Below are 18,321 nucleotides of genomic sequence, written 5' to 3'. Positions count from 1 at the left end.
CTAATCGGCGCGCGGTCGCTGCACCCGGATGTTAATGAGCATCGGAGGAGCTGCGCTGCGACAGCGGCTCGGGTTGCTGCTCGATGTTTGGGTGAAGAGGGAACCTTCAACCAGGGAGGCGTTTCGCTTCAGCTTAAAGGTTTTCATAAGAATAACAAATTAAAATACTTTATTTTATTTAACTAGATTGTTCTACAAATAAATTAATTTAAATGTAAATATTGTATAAACAATAAAAATTATAAATATAAGTTGTTATTTAAATTAAATAAAATTATAATTTCTTGGTTTCCACTGACATCCAATAGAAAAAACTTTTTTTTTCTCACCGTCTGAAGTTAAATCAGACCAGATCTTGTTTTTGTGTCGTCACCAATTTTATTTCTATTTTTTAAATCCAACAAAACTTTTTGAGAACTTTTTTTTTTACCTTAAATTTAAAAGTTTACATAGATTTGTCTTCCAAACGGAATAATTTGGGTCAAACCTTTTGGTTTAAGTTTGGTCTGATTTAACTTCACATAATGAGGGAAAATTATTTTTCAGTGTATGATATCTGCCTTTAACTGTACATAAATATTAACAATTTAAGTTGTAATTTTGACTCAAACGGTTTAAATTATCATTAAAGTCTCCAAATTTATGAAATTCTTTCTGAATTATTAATGCTTATAAAATGTAGCTTAGGAAGCTAACATATGAAGCAACAATGCTAGCTGAGACTCTATTGGCTGTTGTTTGAAAAGCAGCCAATCGAGGAGCAGCATTAATTTTGCTTGGTTCTGATTGGCTGGACGATCGATTGAGAAGATTCTAAAAGAATTGTAAATATTAGCTTTTGCTGTCAGAGGTTTCCATTCTGGGTATTGAAGCATATTAAGGTTTATTTGGTGTTTTAACTATTATAATATGGAGTTATATATTTTTAAGAGGTTTCAATTTAAATAAATATTTTATTTATTTGTGTTTTTACATGTCTTGTCGAGCAGAGTGCCAGTCAAAATGGTTGAAGGTGAAACCCAACATGTTTACCTTCACGGGTGGAGCGTTACAGCTTTCGCTGATTCACCACAAATCTGAAAAAGTTTACTAGAAATTGCTTTGGGTTTATTTCAGCTGTAGCAGAGATGGTAAAGAAAGAAGGAAAGGGACGAGACAGCAGGCTGTTAATCTGCTGCTACACCTGCAAAAAGAGAGAAAAAACCCAAACATACAGATTATGAAGTAAAAATGCCTCTGGGGTTTTTGTGTCCAGACATCCATAAATCTGCGTTGTGAGGCGTTCATGTCGGGGTGTTTAACCCCAGAAAATGGCCGTCAGAGTGTTGAGTCTGTTTCATTAACCCCGACTAACATCCATGTCATCACCACAACCTTTCTCTGAGCCTGCAGCATGGTCTTCCTCCCCTCCCCTCCTCTTCCTCTCATCTCACCTGCCTGCCTGTGTCTCACCTTCACTTTGACCCGAGGAGAGGCGAGTCCCGCCGACTGACCGGTGAGTTTCAGAGACGTGTAAAGGTCCGGCGTTTAATCCCATCCCGTGGAGTTCTGTTCTTTTTCATTATGAAATCACGTGGATTTTCACACTCCGACGACCTTCCAGCCGGAGGATTCTCAGACCGGATTAGAGGTCAACAGAAAGGTCGCCCATTTTCCATCTAAAGCCATTAATCCTGAAAATGCGTCATTGTGTTCCAGCCATCTGTACGAGCCAACATGGCTCATTTTACCCTACATTACGTCACTTTCCTTCAACTTATGGGAAAATATGAACCTTATCAAAGGAATATTATCAAGGACTTATATTTTTTTAAACATTTAAACACCTTAGAGTTTTAAAAAATCAATTAATTTAATAAATTAGAATATGCATTTTGATTTATTTCTAATTAAAAAATGACTTTAAGCAGCTAACTTTTAATTTTTTATACATTTCTGTATTAAAAATGCAGCTTTTATTGGTCTAATGTAATATTCTAATTCTTAATGTAATGTTTTCATTATCTGTAACACCTATTAGTTAATTATTAGAAATACGTTTCTTGAATACAAAAAATTGTTAGAAAGTGGTAGATTATTACTATTTAACTACATGATATATTGTAAAACACAATAACTAGGATCTGGGTTAATTATCAATGCATATAAATATAGATTTTTAAAAAATTATGCAATAACTTAGAATATAATTATAAATGGTATTAGATTTATTTTTCTTTAACAAGTGAATTCATTTATTTAATCTTGCAAATCCAGGTGATTAAAACCCCGACTTTGTAATTCTCTATATGTGTCACAGAAGGTTCAGGCCTAGTAAAATGGTTTAAGTTTTTATTTTATGATTATGTCAATGAATCAGGCTTGAAGCAAATAAAAACTTAATTCAGTTTCTCTAAAATAAATAATAATAAAAGGACTTAAATTCAAATTTTCCCTTGTACAGTACAGTATTACGCACTAAATCCCAGTATAAAATTACAGTAATTTTTCCTTCCACTAAATTTTCAACCCTTCTAACACATTGTTCGAGAATTATTTAAATGTGTTAGACTGTCACCTCCGGGTAAACATTTATTGTATCATTTATCAACTATTGTGAAAAAAAACTTGATTTATTGTTGTAAATTTCAATTAATGATTTTTTTTTTACTTGATGATTGGAAATGAAGTTATTTTTACTATTTTATTCACTTTTTGTTCCACCAGAGTATCAATAAAATATCAGTAAATTTTAAAATCTGATCAGATGAAGCCAATGTTTGCAGTTAATTTATATAAATTATATTTTTTTAGTGTCATCCTGAGGAAAACGTTTCTTCTGTTTGTGGCTGAGTGCTGCACATGCAGTCACTTCCCTACAAACCTATTAATTACCTAAAAATTAAGTAATAAATAGATATTTTCAAATCATTATCTTCGTCTTTATCACATTAATAGCAGACTAATCCATGTGGCCCGCCTGTGTTGCAGCTCTGGGTAAATGATAAGATGTGGTTTTGTCCTTTGCAGTCCAACGCCAGCAGCAACGGTCCGGGCGGGTACAGCCAGCCGGGCCGCCACTCGGTGTCGGTGGAGGTCCAGATGCAGAGGCAGAGGCAGGAGGAGAGGGACTCGTTCGCCCAGGCGCAGCGGCAGTACAGCTCTCTCCCTCGGTGAGACGTTAGCACATGCTAACGCTAGCATTAGCATGGTCCAGATTTATAATAGTTACAGTTCAAAACCAGCCGAATTAGACAAACAAAAACTAAGAACAAAGGTTTGTTAGCTTGTTTTTATTAACTAATATTGTTTTGTTTTTATTAGTAGTAGTAGTTTTACTCTTTTCATACTTTTAATTTTTCTGTGCATTTTGATTATTTGTACAACAATTGTAATGAATATTTGACAAATGTTACCATTTTCAAAAAATATATTCAGTTGTTGTTGAATAGGATGATCCGCCATTTTGTGGACTAGCATAAATGGTGCCGTTAGCCGTATGGAGTGCCGTAAAGTACCGACAGCCGACATAAACTGTTGGTGTGAGGAAAAAATAAATCTGTCACATCGGCTTGAAAGGCAAATAAATTGATCCATAAACACAAAAACAAAGGATGTTACTTCTATATTATAATTTTCCCCCGTTAGTTGTCATTAACGAAACTTTTTCTCAATTTCAGTTGTTATTTCGTTTGTCATGTTAAAACCTCGGTGCGCTCCCTTCAGATAAAGCCTGATTGTTAGCATCCGCGTCAGATAGCAGCAGAAATCGGGTCAGAACCGGTCGGTTCCAAACTCTCTCGTTCACATTTGTAGCTTTGGTTGAAACAGATCAGCTCGGATCTGGAACTGATCCTTTTTCCCTAATTTAATTCCCGTTGATCTGTGAGATCTGCCGACTGCTTGTTCCAGGAAATGCTCCTGTTTTTATTATTTAGGTTCTTCTGGGGCAGCTTGCGGGTCACAGGCCCTAATGGGCCCGGTTCCAATGGGATCAGTTACCTGTTTGTGCAGATTTATTTTCAGTCTTTGATATTAGCTCCTCATTTCGACAGACGACACAAATAATGTTGATGAGTTTGCACTGCATTTTTCTCATAAAAAATCTGAAAATATGTTTAAAACTGACCAAAAAATTACTTGGCTAAATTTTTGTCATTTATTTTTGTTTCCAAATCTTGATATATTTTTTTGTCTCTTTCAAAAATAATTTCCCCTAATTTATAATTGAGTGAAATTTGTTCTAATATGTTTGGTATTTGACACTAAATTGATTTTTTTTCTCTCAGTCTGAGCTCTGTAGCTTCAGGTGGTTGGGGTAAAGAGTTAAAAAAAGTCTTTTTTTAATCTAAATAAACTTTGTCTACCATATAAGACTGAATCTCAAACCTCTTCAGGAATAGATTGTGACGATTTTTCATTTGAAGCTTGTTGCATTTTGAGGGACAGATTTGGTCTCCACACCTGGGTGATAAAGGAGAATCAAACATCAGAGGATCAAACATCAGATTCAATAAAAAATTAGCCTCACAGAAACCGCCTGTGGGCATCTACCAGCCGGCAGCAGCTTCGTACACGGTTCCCGAACCGCCTGAGCGTTCGCTTCCGGACCATTAGACCCGCGCCGAGACCGACCGGAACACGCATCTGACCTGACACACAGCAAACCCAGAGAAACGAGGCCGCCATCAGACGCAGCCGGGTGTCATGAATCTGGGCAGCTTCACCGGGAGACATGCAGGAGTTGAAAGAACAAAATCCAGATGTGTCATCAGTTATCATTTCCTCTGCCAAGGAAGGAGACAGTTGAGCTGTTTAATTATATTCTACTTCACAAGTTAGAATATCATTAAAATCTATTTTACTTTTTTATTCAAACTCGTGGATTAATTCTCTTCATCAGACGATGAAAGGACGACTTTGTGTTGCAGAAGGTTCAGTTCTGGATATAAAGGTGTAAATCTTTATTTCTGTTAATATCAATGATTGTGGCTTATAGAAAGCATTTAGGAGGTGGCAGAGAAAGATCCAGATGTGTGTCATCAGACATTATTTCCAGTCGGCCGCTCTGCCTTTGTGTGGCGTGTCCAAGGAGGAGGAAGAAGATCGTTCAGAGCCATGCATAATTATCACGTTTATCACCCAGCTGTGGAGAAATCGTATTATTCCTCTGTTTGGATTTCAGCAGGAAGTGGCAACAAAAGGGTAAAAAATGGTGGAAATCCTTTAATGAGAACAAAGCGGCGCTTTGTTTTGAGTTCGGTGGAGATTGGTTCCAGTTGAGGACGGATTCGCTGCTTGATGGGTGAGATGAGAGGAGTCGGCGCAGGTTGACTCTTCACACGCTCCGCTGGGTCCAATTTTCAGAGACCGGCGTCGACGACACCCGATTTCATTTCACATGTTGACAAAAGAGACCAAAGCTGCTCAAAGACAACACTGAGGGAAACTATTCACACCGTTCTAACTTTTCTAGAAGAAAAAGGAAACAAAAAAACTATTTTAAGTGCGTGTTTTAATATTTCAAGCATCAAATATATCTTAAGACGCATTAATAAGGTCAGTGGAAACCGTCTTAGTGATTCCAGACAAGCTAATGCTTACATTCTTCATCTTTCAATTTCAAATTTGTTGTTGAAATTTTTTCTTCTGCTATTCCAGACTGAAGAAGTCAAATTCAGTTTCAAAAATCTAAAATTTACAAACTTGAAAATCTGAGGTTCACCTTTTCTTGCACCAGCCTCCTCTCCAGTAGAAATGATTTTTGTTTGGCGCCCTCTGTAGCGCAGCACCCCTTTACATCAGATGCTGCTCTCACAGTCGTTTCCTTGTTTTCCTCTTCCGCCATCAGACAACCCAGGAAGAATCCCAGCACCGTCTCCCAGGACTCCTGGGACAAGGCGTACCCACCTGGCGACGTCTTCCAGACGGCCAAAGACAACCCCCGGTACTCCAGCTACCAGGGCTCCCGGAACGGCTACCAGGGCGGCGGCGGGGGAGGAGTGAACGCTAGAGTCCTGCTGGAGGCCCAGGAGCTGCTGCGACAGGAGCAGAGGCGCAGGGAGCAGGAAGCCAAAGGAAAAATGCTACAGGAAGGCAGCGGGAACAGCGCCTACGACGGGTACATCCCCCACCTGAAGGAGCCGGGGTCGCCGAAGGGCCCGGGGTCGCCGAAGGGCCCGTACCGACACGACGTCCCGCCTTCGCCGTCGCAACTAGCTCGGCTCAACAGACTGGGGTCAGAAAAGGGAAGACTTTTTTATTCTTGAAAAATAGCAAAGTAGCATCAGAACGCAGACAACGGACTACTTAGCGGAATTATAGCTTAGCGACTATCTTAAAGGCATGCGGGTGATTGATGACCCGCACCAACTATCAGTCACTCACCAACAACCACCAGACGCCCCGGTGCCTTGTCCACCCTCGTCGCCGTCACGAACCGACAATCAGGCAGAGGAGTGGGCACGAATGACGCGTTTCAACTGCCGTTTTTCAGGTACCTTCAAAAAGCTAACTCCTCTGAAGGAGAGAGCAATCCAGCTGCCGTTTTTCAGTTAGCTTCGGAAAGCTAACTGCTCTGAAGGAAATAGCGTTCCAACTGCCATTTGTTCCGTTAGCTTCGGAAAGCTAACTGCTATGAAGGAATGAAAACAGGCCAGAGAGAAAGAGAGTGTGTGCGTGCGTGTGTGTGTTATTAATAAAAGCCCTCCTCATAAATGATTCATAGTTTGTGTTATCTCCTTGGAGGAGAGTCAGGCAGAGAGGGTAGGCATCTCTGATCCTCTAGCCTGGCCCCTCAGCGCAGCGCTGGGCTCCGGTCGCCCGCCTCCCTGCCTGTCTGTCTGGAGCTCCATCTTCTCCTTTCAGTCTTTCTCTCTCTGTTCATTACGCTCCTTTCTTCTACCTCAACACCTCCATATTCACCCCCGCCTCTTCCTCCTCCTCCTCTCTCCCGAATCGGCGCTCTGCACTGAATTTTTCATCAGAAGCCACCTGCTGCCTGCCGAAGCCAGAAAAATGGCGCCACCAGAGGCTCCGACAGAGGGCCCGGCTTCTGACACGACGAGCCGAATAAAAGGAGGCAGAATAAAGATCGGTTGGGAAACAATGTCGCTCCCAGTGTGAAATTAGCAGCAGCCCCTTTATGCTGGTTTTTAACAAAAGGCAAAATTGTCCTCCGGAGTTAATTGCTCCAAATTGCCATAATTGCTTTTTGTGTGTTTTTTTTGTGTGTTTTTATACCTTTTTAAGCATTTAGCAGACACTCCTCGCTGCAGTGATTTTAAATAGAGGCAGCAGGTGGGTGTGGGGGGAGCAGCGCATCCTGCTTTTAAAAACAGCAGTCGAGAAATGAACAGAATGCTGCTGGATTACAAAGAGCAGGTTGGAAAACAGCAGGAAGCGAGTAAAAAACAGAGTTTCTTAATGCAGATGGGCAACTCAAGTTGTGAGTTTGATTCTGAAACAGCAACAGTGGAGGTTGATGCAGTCGCATTTATGGCTCTCAGCTGGGAAAGTAAATTTAAAAAGTATGTACACCCCTTAAAGATGATTTTGTACTTTGAGGGGTGGCAAAAGCAAATGAGGTGGATTAGCACCTGATGGAATAACAACCCCCTTGTTTAATTACTCCCATAATTAAACATGATCATAAAACATGGTGGCCTGACATTAAACTGAACTATACAAACTCAAAATGTCAATTGGTAAAATAATAATTAATGTTTATATTTTTTCCAAAAGTATAAACATTTCGTAAACAGCAAAATTGATTAATCAATCAATGAGTTAGTTTTTTTCCTTGTTAGTGCTCTTAACCCCTAAATACATTTTTCTCAATAAAACTCAAATTTACCTTACTGTTTTATAAACTTTAATTTGAATAAAGTTCAGCATTTGTGTTGAACTTTTCTTAATTGTCAAATTAGCTAAAAATTATTCAATTAGTTAAATGTTTATAGTCATGCTTTGATTTTGAAGGGGGTGAAGACAGTTTAACCAGCTGTTCCATTTCCTGTTCTCACTTCTGTCTTTTTAACAAAATAAAATGTACAGAATAAGATATTCAATTGGTTCTCCAGGGTAGATATCATTTGAACTGAGGTTAGCGCATTAGCATTAGCTTCTGCTAAATATGGTGTTGCTTAGCTGAACTAATGTTCACAGTTTGTGCTTCAGCGTTAGCTCGTCCAATTTTATGGCTAGCGATGCCCGCCACTACTCTGCTAGGTTTCGTGATGCAAAAAATTTAACTCAGATGAATAATTTCATAATTTTTCCCACCTTTACACTTCAAAAACTCAAAATACTATCAAGTATTTTTAAGTTGCTAGTGAAAATTTCTTAGTACACTTGAAATAGGACAAAACTTTTCAGCCAGAAAAAGTAGTTTGTTTTAAGTAAATAATTCTTGAATTTAGATAAACTAGTTTTATCAAGACAGTTTTCCTGTGTTACTGAAAAATCTGCCAATGACACTAGCATCTATATTCATGAATTATTGACTTAAAACAATCTTATTTATCTTGCTGAAAAGTTACTTTTAAGTCATAAGTTCACAAATATATTTGCACTAGAAACTTGAAAATATTTGGTACGATTTTGTGTTTTTACTGTGTAAATTGTCCTTTATCCAGTTCAGTCCACAAAATAACCTTTAACTTTTCTAAAACACATTTGAACACAGTTTTACTCCAAATTACGTATGTATTCTGATTAAGGATATATATTTAAAGGTCAGGTCCACTGCCGGGATATTTCCATCATCTTCTCATTTGTCAGCTAAAAGCCAAAGTTTGGAGAGATAATAAAAATGTCAGATGGATGTCAGAGCACAAAGGACTATAAGAAAATGTACAGCAATATCTATTGACTGTGCCAATTGGAGAAGATATGAAAACTGAATATTTATTCCCAAAAAAGAGTTTTTTGTCAAGTAATAAGCTATAAATAATCCAAAATGTCAGAAAGTTTGGTTCAAACCAAAGAGAGACTAAGTTTCTGTTTGTGGCTCACATTTAAATGATTTAATGTGGAAAGCTGCTGGGTTCAGCCCTCAGGCTGGATGCTGCAAGGACCACAAGTGACACTGCATTGATCTCCTGTGTGTTAGCGTCGGTAAAAACCTGGAAAAATTTAATTACAAGCTTGGTTTGTAGCGTCTGGAGGTGGTAATTTTATTATTATTATTCCCGGCAGCTTGGAAAATGCTGATGGGCACATTTTCTGCTCCAGGACAAAAATAATAAATTAGTTTCAGAGGAGCTGGAGTGCAAAACTGACCGTAACTAGCTAACAAGCCAGATGGAGGTCCACCATTAAATGAATAAAAGCTGCAAAATGGATGAAAAGATCAGATTTTATCAAAATGAGTCTTCTACCGAGGAGATTTTAAAACATGCAGAGATGCTTTTCTGCAACATTTGATGCTTTTAAACCCACATTCAGACCACAGGAAGTGTTTCTCTGATATCTCAAAAAGTGCCTGAGAAAATATATCTGAACATTTCACACAAAGTCGGACGCAATGCGATTCGTTTCACAATCTACCTGTGGATCGAGAGGCGGCCGTCACCATCAGTGTTTCTATCCTGTTTATCTCCAGCCATACTGTTTAGTTTTTTGTTTTGATGAAGCATAACTGAAATGGAAGTAAAGAAAAAAGAAGAAGAAGCTGATGTGCAATTGTTTTGTTTCCAGAAGTCTTTTACATGATGTTTGGAGAAATGTAAACACTTTTTCTGTACGTATCAATTTGGGAATAAAGCAGAAAGCTGTTCCCGTTCCATGCTGTTTTGTTGTTTATTTCTGATCGTCCACTCAGTTGTCGGTGATGTGATGACATCACTGCTTCCTGATGTCGCAGCAGGATGTTTCACATGTGAAAACGACGGTGAAGCATGTCTCTTGAGTTGATTTCCATAAATACCGCAGTCCTTCCTGTTAAGTCCGGCCTCATTGTTCCTTGGGGACCTGTTGAACTGCTCCTGTGTTTTGTTCTAAAGGTTAAAGGTGACTTTAAGACAAACACAATTAAAGCTGCATCAGACGGGGAAGGCCGGAGGAGTCCTCTGAAGACTGCTGTGAGCAACATTTCTTGTTTTTCTTTCATTGTTTTCAGCACTTAAATTGAACCTACTATTTTAAAAAAATCAAATTTTACACATTTTTGACTTTTAGAAACCAACCAGCTACTATTTGTCTGGAAATTGTTTTTTGGTGTCTGGAAAGTGAGCCCTTTGAAATGTCTTTGGAACGTAACGTCACACATTAGCTGTTACCTAGCAACCCAACTGGAATTCCGCCCATTACCTAGCAACCCAACTGGAATTTCGCCCATTACCTAGCAACCCAACTGGAATTCCGCCCATTACCTAGCAACCCCCGCAGAGTTCCAACATGTTTGACCACCTGGTTTTACTGCTGCATTGTACAATGGCTGCTGGAAAAGATGAGTCTTTTGTTGTCGAATTACCATAAAGAAACCATTTGCTGCATTCTTGTCGGTTGCACAGGAGGCTCCGCTTCTGCTTTTCAAATACAGGTCTGGAAAAACTTTTAAGAGGCCACTTAAAATGAACAGCTTCTCTGATCTTACGTTTTATATGTTTTTACTTTTATTCGAGTAAAAGTATGTAGAAGTGAAATTTTTTGGGTTCTCTACTCACTGCTTTTTGTTTATAAAAAAAGACGGAATGAAAGTAGAGCTCATTTGTTTATTGCCTGAAGTAATTTTCATTAGCCACAACTTTAATTAAATTATGTCCAAATAAATCAGGAGCAAGCGCTCTGAGGGAGCGGAAGATTTAATGAATTATTGTGGATATTTTACTTTTCTTTTTGACCTTTAATGCACCTAAATAAATTAACAATCCTTATTTTATTGCATTTTTGGGGGGTTAATTTACAGATTTTAGCTCTGCAGGGAACAGATTAATAAATAAGAACCCAGTGGAATGTTTTTGCTTTGTTTTTTAACGGAAACAGAAGTGATGTTTACCAGTTTTCTCTGTAAAGTCGAATTGGGGAGGAGGAAGCCCGAGGAGGAAATCCTGCAGATTGAATCTCTGGACTCAGACATCTGGAAAGAGGGTGAGAGTTTCCCAACCGGTCCATTAAACGACCTGGACCGCTCACAGATTTACAGTGAGTATCTGAATATATTTGTTCCACATAACGATCCGTGGCCAAACTGGCTGGTTTTCCCAACTACCAGTCGGACAAAATGGCCGACCAAAGTCAGAACTGTTTATGTTACAACAGTTTTATTATGTAAAAGACCAAAAACCCTTCTGTAAAGATAGCTGCAGAATAATTTGACCCTCTGAACTAAAGTGTTTTAAGGAGTGAAGTCGGTTGGTTCTGATGCAGCTGCTGATCTGTTGTTGTGTTTTCTCCATATTTCCTGTCCGCCATGATGGATCTGCTGGATGCTCCCTGTGTTTCCTTGTTGGACTGCTGTTCCTCCCAGAGATGGGACTCTAAAAATAAACCCGGTTCCGCTCTCCGTCGTGTCTGCAGGTGGAGAAACTTTCTCTTATTGTTCCTGCCGTGTTTCAGCGCCTGCAGGAGCAGGTGATGTTTGGTATTCAGGAGGCGCTTTGGGCTCAGAGACTCGATGTCTGCCGAGAAGTCCAACTTTAACTTTGTGATATTTCTGTCAGTTTGAGGGATTTTTCTGTTTGTAGCGAATAAAAATGCAGCCGCCATATTGAAAACAGAGGAACAGGGAAGCCATGTTTGGAAAGCTGCTGTTACTTCCTAACAGAAAGTTAAAGATTCACTGTTTAGGAAACTCTCCAGTTTCCAGATCGAAAGTCTGAATTAATTTCATTTTATATTTATATTGTGATAAAACACAAAGCAGAACTATATTCTATTTACCCATCCAGTTATTCACCCATCCATTCACATTTTAGGTCTGAATGTTCCTGATTTTTTGTTTTGTTTTATAAAAAAAACAAATGGCCGCCTGGGTTCTGCCTGAGTTTTTATTGGACAGATTCGCTGAACAGAACCAGATGTTGGGTCTTCATTAGGCGTTGGGATAAATCAACATGGCGGAGGGTCATTTCCACCTGCTGAGGTGTCGCGGTTGAATATCTGGATTTACACAACCTGACAACATGAACGAAAGCTGCGTGTGTTTTAGCATTTCTCACCTTGTGAGGACAATTTTCTCTGACTAATACTGAGGACCAAATACTCCTGATTGGATCTAACGAATGTTGTTAAAATATATTACTTTATAGTTCTGGTCTAATTCTAAATATTCCATTAAAATGCCTGCATAATAACCATTCAGTTATGTTTTATATTTTTAGTTTAACACAGTTGCATTATTTTTTTTTGTACTCAAAAAAAACCCTTTCTGATTGGACACTGGAAAAGACTATTGTTGCGCTAAAAGGAGTTAGCTCATTCGCGAAACTATTCAAATCTATCTCAGTGCTAAGCATGTAGCCTCAGCACAGATGCTAACGCTAATGTTAGCTTTCGCGGTCCACATTTCTAAAGAATTATATTGTTTCTAAAGTTACGTGAATTTTCACACAGAAGCTGAAATCTGATGGTTTAAAAGACAAAATAACAGATTAAAAATATAACTATTTGTTTTTCAGCAATGAAACAATTTCTTGACTTGAGGATGTATGTCATGGTGTTTGATTAAAATGCAATTAATTACAAACGTTGCAATTTATTTAGTTAATTTTAATCTAATCCAGTCTCTAATTTTACTTATCATTCTATAACTGCAGGTTGCAGACACTTGGCCTAGTCAAAGTCCAGACCTGAACATAGTGGATAATCTGAGCCAAAAACTGAAATAACTCCCAGTTCTTTCTGAGTAAATTTGAGTCATTTGTGAATAATTTATTGGTGCACTAAAAGAGAAACCACACTTTTTAGAAACATTGCAACTTATTTATTTTCCTCCCACTTCACTGATTTGCACAACTTCATGTTGGTTCTTCACAAAATCGAGACAAAAAACGAAAGTTTAGGGATATGAAAACAATTTAATGTACATTAGGCTTCATACAGCACAGATTTTCTTTTTTTAAAGAATCCAATTTGCACCAAGACGGAGATTAAGGCGTTCTCGTCACTTTCTGCTCGTCTATATCGGTCGTTCACATAAATAGAAATCACACCTACAGCCTGGAGACGCTTCAAGTCTGCAGCAAAAATATTTCGACGTCTTTATTCTGCAGACGGAGCAGCAGAGGAAGAGAAAAGCTCAGACTTTGGGCGACGTAGATGGACGGGTCCCGGCCTCGGGTCACTGGTTCCATGTTTTTCATTTGGCGTCCCTATCTGGGCCGCTCGCCGCTCTTTATTTCCTATTAGAAAGAGAAATGCCTAACCAGGAGAAGTGCTGGAGAAAGAAGGCAGAAGCACATGAAACAAAATGGCTTTCAATCACGCAGCGGTGGAAGGCCAGAGGTGCCTTATTTTCTCCTCCACAATGTCGACTGCTTTTTATTTCCAGCCTCCTTTCATCGGCTCTCAGCCCTGAGCTTTCAAATCACATAAAAACATGTTTACACACGCTTCACGTGGCTCCCTGATTGGCTCTGCAGCTGAAGCTGAATGCAGATCCACTCATTTTTAGGTCCCATCCACACATTTTAGGTGTTTCTCCAAAGGTTTTGTCATTTAAAGCAGAGATTCCCAAACACATGGAAACATAAATTTAGCAAAAAAAGTAAATTTGTGTCTCATTAAAGCTTAATTGAATAATGAAAACAAAGTCTAGTTTGTTTAAATGTCTGGTTATTCAAAAGAGCTCCACTTTTTTATAACAAAGGAAGGTTTATCTTTTATAAATTTTATATTTATTGCGATAGACATACTGATTCTTGTTTAATTTGAGTTGAAAAGAATAAAATGTCTGACAATTAAAAAGGTGTATTAAGGCCACTGTAGATTTTTTTTAAAGGAGTAAATGTCAATCAAAATGCTCTAATTTTATATCAATAACTTTCTGTGAAATGTTCTTTTGTAAATTTCTAAGTTTCAAAATTGAAAAATGTGCTATGAAGTCTAAAATTCTTTGATAAATTTTAGATATTTACACTCTTTTAAAGATTAATCTTAAATTACTGAACTCCAAAAATAAGAAAAATAAATAAAAACAAAAGAGCAAAAACTAAGAAATTCTGAGAATAATCTTTTTTGAAAATCTCTGTGCTCCTCAAGTAAAATGTGTGTTAAGATTTCACAAATTCTTTTCAGCAATTTGTGCTGTAAAGAATTCCTCATTTTTTCAAGAAGGAACTTGGAAGATTTTTGACTTTTCAAACTCAGCAAATTTCCAAAAACTAAATTTCCAACTTTTGAAAATCAAAAGTTTGTTTCTGAGAATTTGAGATTCATCTCAGAATTTCTGAGCCTATTTTTTAATGAAAATTTGTTTTCTACCTCCAATGGCTCTTGCAAATGTTCAACTTTTCAGAAATTTTCTGAGATCTCAAAATTTAAGGGTCTTTTTGGAAGAAATTTTCTTTATTTCTACATACATTGTCCTCAAACACCATCATAGATGCTTCAGTAACAGATTCTCAACATTTCAAAATAAATAAATTCTGCCCCTTCTGGTTTTTGTTGCTTTCTGGCAGCGCTACAGCGCCACTGATAGGCCTGGCAGACTTACTACACCATTTTCTTTACATCCTGTCGTCTAGACACTTTTTTTTCTTAATCGTTTACAAAATTTACACCACACTTGTTTCCATTCATACAAGGCTTTAGACTCGGACAGGTTAAAAGAAAGAGACACACATGAGGAATTAGAAATAAAGTGCGGTTATGAAGCCGGCGTTGAGCTCTTCCTGTGGGACAGTGATAAATAAGTGTTATTAAGCAGCAGACACCGACCTGGTTGGGTCATTAATCTTCATCTGGACCATCAGTGGACCCGTTCTCGGTCCGGCCGTCACATGAACGCATCCTGATGTCAATAACACAAAGGAAGCACAACCACTCGCTCACGTTTTGACGTCTTCTCTTTAACCAAAACCAACCATCAGCGTTTGACACCAGGCGACCTCAATCAATCACTGTGATTAGCTTCTGGTTTGGCTAATTCTCGAAGCCCTGTTGAGTTCGGATGTCGCATCGCGGCTTCTGTTGGGACGCTTTAGACCAGGATTCCCATTTCCTGTGTGGTAAATGTAACAGGAATGTGTTTTTATAAGTTGAACTCGTGATAGACCAATTCACTTATCACTAATATTATCAGAGTAAAAACATCAGTATAACTCTTACAACTTTGTCACATTTTTAAAGAAATATTTGAGTCACCAAGTGAAGAAGAAGTTTTATGTAAAACATTCAGCTGGTATTTTTTATCTGTTTTTAAAAGCATGTTTAATTTTATTCCTTCAACTTTGCGTTTGTTTTTTGGTTTACCTGCATTCACATATTTCAGTCGGTGAAAGTAAATATTGTTATGGAATCGTCTCCAACATGGTCATTTCTACCGCAAATCTGTAAATTTATAACAGAGAGAATTTAAAAGAGCGGCCTTGCTCTAAGCTATGTTTGTAAAGTAATATTTCAGAATAAGAAGTGAAGAAAAACTCCCACCTGGAGGCTTACAGTGAATGTTTTCAGATAAGATGACCCTGATTGAGGCAGATTTTATGCAGAAGTCTGAACCTGATTGGATTACAGTTACTTTCCTCCCTCTTTTTACGTCTTTATCCTCTCCTCATTGTTTCCACAGCCTGCCCTCCGAACGGCTCGCCCACCACTGCAGTCATGGTCCAGATTTGGCCCCTGGTCCCAGCATGTAATGGCAGACAGGGTTAGCCTGCGCTTATCCTACACACGCAGCTTATCTGGGACTGCAGGGACCGAACAAAACAAAACTAAATAAGGGATTTGGTGCCATCAAGACGGCAGATTTTCTCCTCAGCCTGGAGCAAAAACTCTTTGTTCAGTCAAAGAGGCGGCTGTGATTTAGCTGCTGCAGAGACGTTCATTTTTACCCATCATATTTGATATAAACATATGGACAAAATTGTTGGTACTTGTCTGTTAATGAACAAAAGTAACATTACATAAAAATTTTATAAATATTGATCAATAAAAATCTGATATTGCTTTTGAACATTTGGTTCAACTGAATTACTTAAAAAAACCTTAATACTTTAGATATGAGTTTGCTAATCACTTGGTTAGTAAACTTCCTAACTTTGTTAGCTTCAAGCTAAATTAAGTATTTAGTTTGAAGCTAAGGCTTACCTTTAAACTACTTATTTTGGAGCTCGTAAGTGACTTAGTTTGCTTGATGACTAAGTATTTACCTTCAAACTAAATAGTTAGTTTGAGGCTCAATATGTACTTGATAAGCACAATATTTAGCTAGCTCAGAGCTAACTAAGTATTGTTAAATTGAAGCACCTTAGTTTGATCATTAAATATGAATACTTTGGCTTTTAATATTTAATTGGGAAACAACAAAAAACTAGATGAGAGCAAACTAAATATTTAACTCTGAGCTAAATTAGAGCTTAATAATTAGCTCATTAAATATTTTCTGGAACAAAAAATATTTAGTTTGGGTCTCAATATTTAGTTGGGAAACAAAATATTTAGCTTCCTAAATAAATATCTAACAATCTCAGAGCTAAAATGTTAGCTTCCGCTTTACATACTAGCTAAATATCTAGTTTCAGAACTAAATATTTAGCTTGCTAAATCAATATTAAGTCTGAAACTGAGATTTAAAAATAAATCCATAAGAATAGAAAAAAGTTAATATTTTCAGGCTAAATAACCCAATTATTTTTAATTTTTCACTGTAATTTTACAAATCACACCCCAGAGTCACAGCAGGTAGATTAAATTTGACAGATTAAGTCACATTTTCTATTAAATGTCCCTGAATTATTATTATTCCATTCATAAGTTTCTTACTGTGGTTTAAGAAAATGCAAACTAGCCTGAAAGATCAAGTTTCATTCCTCAAAGCTTCACATTTTGTGAACTCGTGTTCTCCTTTGACCTTTCGGTAATGACTGCGGCCCTCGTCCCCCCCGCTGGGGATAGATCTTCCTCAACGAGCAAATGTTTTGCGCTCCTTTGGCAGTTAACCTTTGCTCACATCTGCTCTGGTCCATCAGCTGCCAGACCTGCTGATATCATTGATTTCTGTTCCACATGCAGACCTGCTGTAACTCCTGGACGTCCTCCTCCAAAGATCACATTTCGTGAATCCTGTCTTCCTGCTGGTCTGGCTCTGCTGCTCTTTCTCGAGATGATAGAAGCAGATCCTCTATTTCCACAATAAATGCGATTTAACCAGACTGAGAGCAGCTAAATGTTCATTACAACGCACTTCGGCCGTTTACGTGCTGTGTGTTTTACATTTCAGGCTCATCTTTGCTCTCTTCTGCTTACAGCCAATTCCAGAAGCCTTATCGTGTTTAGGAGCGAAGCTGTTTGACATGCATTACGTGGTTCTGTCCATTTACACTCCATCAAAATAAAAGCCTGGGCCCATCTATCCATAAACGCTGGGGTTATGGATATAATCTAGATAAGTCTTTCTGCTCCTGCTCTCTCTGAATTGAAGCAATTTTCTGATCCCGTCGTGCAGAAATGCTGCAGCATACAGAAATGTTTGCTCCAGTTTCTCCTCAAACCTGCAGGGATTAAAACACACAAAGCATCACTTTTATTCCAACAATCAGGTTTAATGTTAGGTGATTTATGGCTCAATAAAAGTAAATGAAGAATGTTGGTGAAACTTGTGCCTCTGTTGAACTTGAACTCCCTCTTTTTAATATTCTCTTTGAATTGTGATTAATTCAGCTTTCATTCTGAGTAAAAGTAGGTGAACTCTTCACGAGCTCCATCTGATGTTTTATGAAATGTCTGTACGATTACAAACAGGTGAAACACAAACGCCGTTCCTTCTATAAATCAATTTTGAGCCCGTATTGCACATGAGACGAGCCCAGCAGATTTGTCCTCTCTGTTCTTCGTTTTGCGGCCTCCTTCAAGCCGTCTACTCTTCCCGTTACGCACTTCGACCGGCGTCTCAAGCCTCTCAATCATCGCCATCCTCTTTGATCGAGGTCCAGCTTCGCGTACCGCTGGAACACGGAGAACCTGGTAGGTGCAGCTGCCAGCTTACACAGATATTACATCATGTTTATCTATGGAGGAGCGAAGATTCACACCGGCTTTGATCTTGACTATCTTCTGCCCTCCTGCCTCCCTTGGGTCGGATACAAGTGAGGGCCATAACTTCTCTTAGATTAAAGCGACTAAATCCCCTTTTACCAGCGACCAGAGATGCAATTGGTTGACCCTTGACTTTTGACCTGT

General features: G+C 38.4%; 1 protein-coding gene and 1 long non-coding RNA gene across 8 annotated transcripts in view; one reads left to right on the top strand and one right to left on the bottom strand.

Annotated features, from left to right (window-relative positions):
• The window catches only part of pard3ab (par-3 family cell polarity regulator alpha, b), a 212,647-nt gene extending 202,883 nt beyond the window's left edge, over positions 1 to 9,764 (top strand). For all 6 annotated transcript variants that reach the window (XM_055022304.1, XM_055022303.1, XM_055022301.1 and 3 more), the window contains 2 exons: positions 3,010 to 3,152; positions 5,831 to 9,764. In XM_055022304.1, coding sequence (XP_054878279.1) covers positions 3,010 to 3,152; positions 5,831 to 6,248 — 561 coding nt within the window. In that variant the 3' untranslated portion in view covers positions 6,249 to 9,764. The remainder of the gene's footprint in view (positions 1 to 3,009; positions 3,153 to 5,830) is intronic.
• Positions 5,186 to 6,467, bottom strand: LOC129353104 (uncharacterized). 2 transcript variants are annotated; one of them, XR_008604976.1, is made up of 4 exons: positions 6,367 to 6,467; positions 6,114 to 6,212; positions 5,705 to 6,017; positions 5,186 to 5,451 (listed from the first exon to the last, which is right to left on the bottom strand). It is a non-coding gene; the product is annotated as an uncharacterized LOC129353104 (long non-coding RNA). The 2 variants fall into 2 exon arrangements; XR_008604977.1 differs by having other exon boundaries at positions 5,705 to 6,014.
• Positions 9,765 to 18,321: the final 8,557 nt, after the last annotated feature.

Source organism: Poeciliopsis prolifica, unplaced genomic scaffold (assembly GCF_027474105.1).
Source record: "Poeciliopsis prolifica strain line A6 unplaced genomic scaffold, Auburn_PproV2 SCAFFOLD084, whole genome shotgun sequence".
NCBI lineage: Eukaryota > Metazoa > Chordata > Actinopteri > Cyprinodontiformes > Poeciliidae > Poeciliopsis > Poeciliopsis prolifica.
Note: the sequence above shows the minus strand (reverse complement) of the source record. Positions and strands in the feature narration are given on the sequence as shown.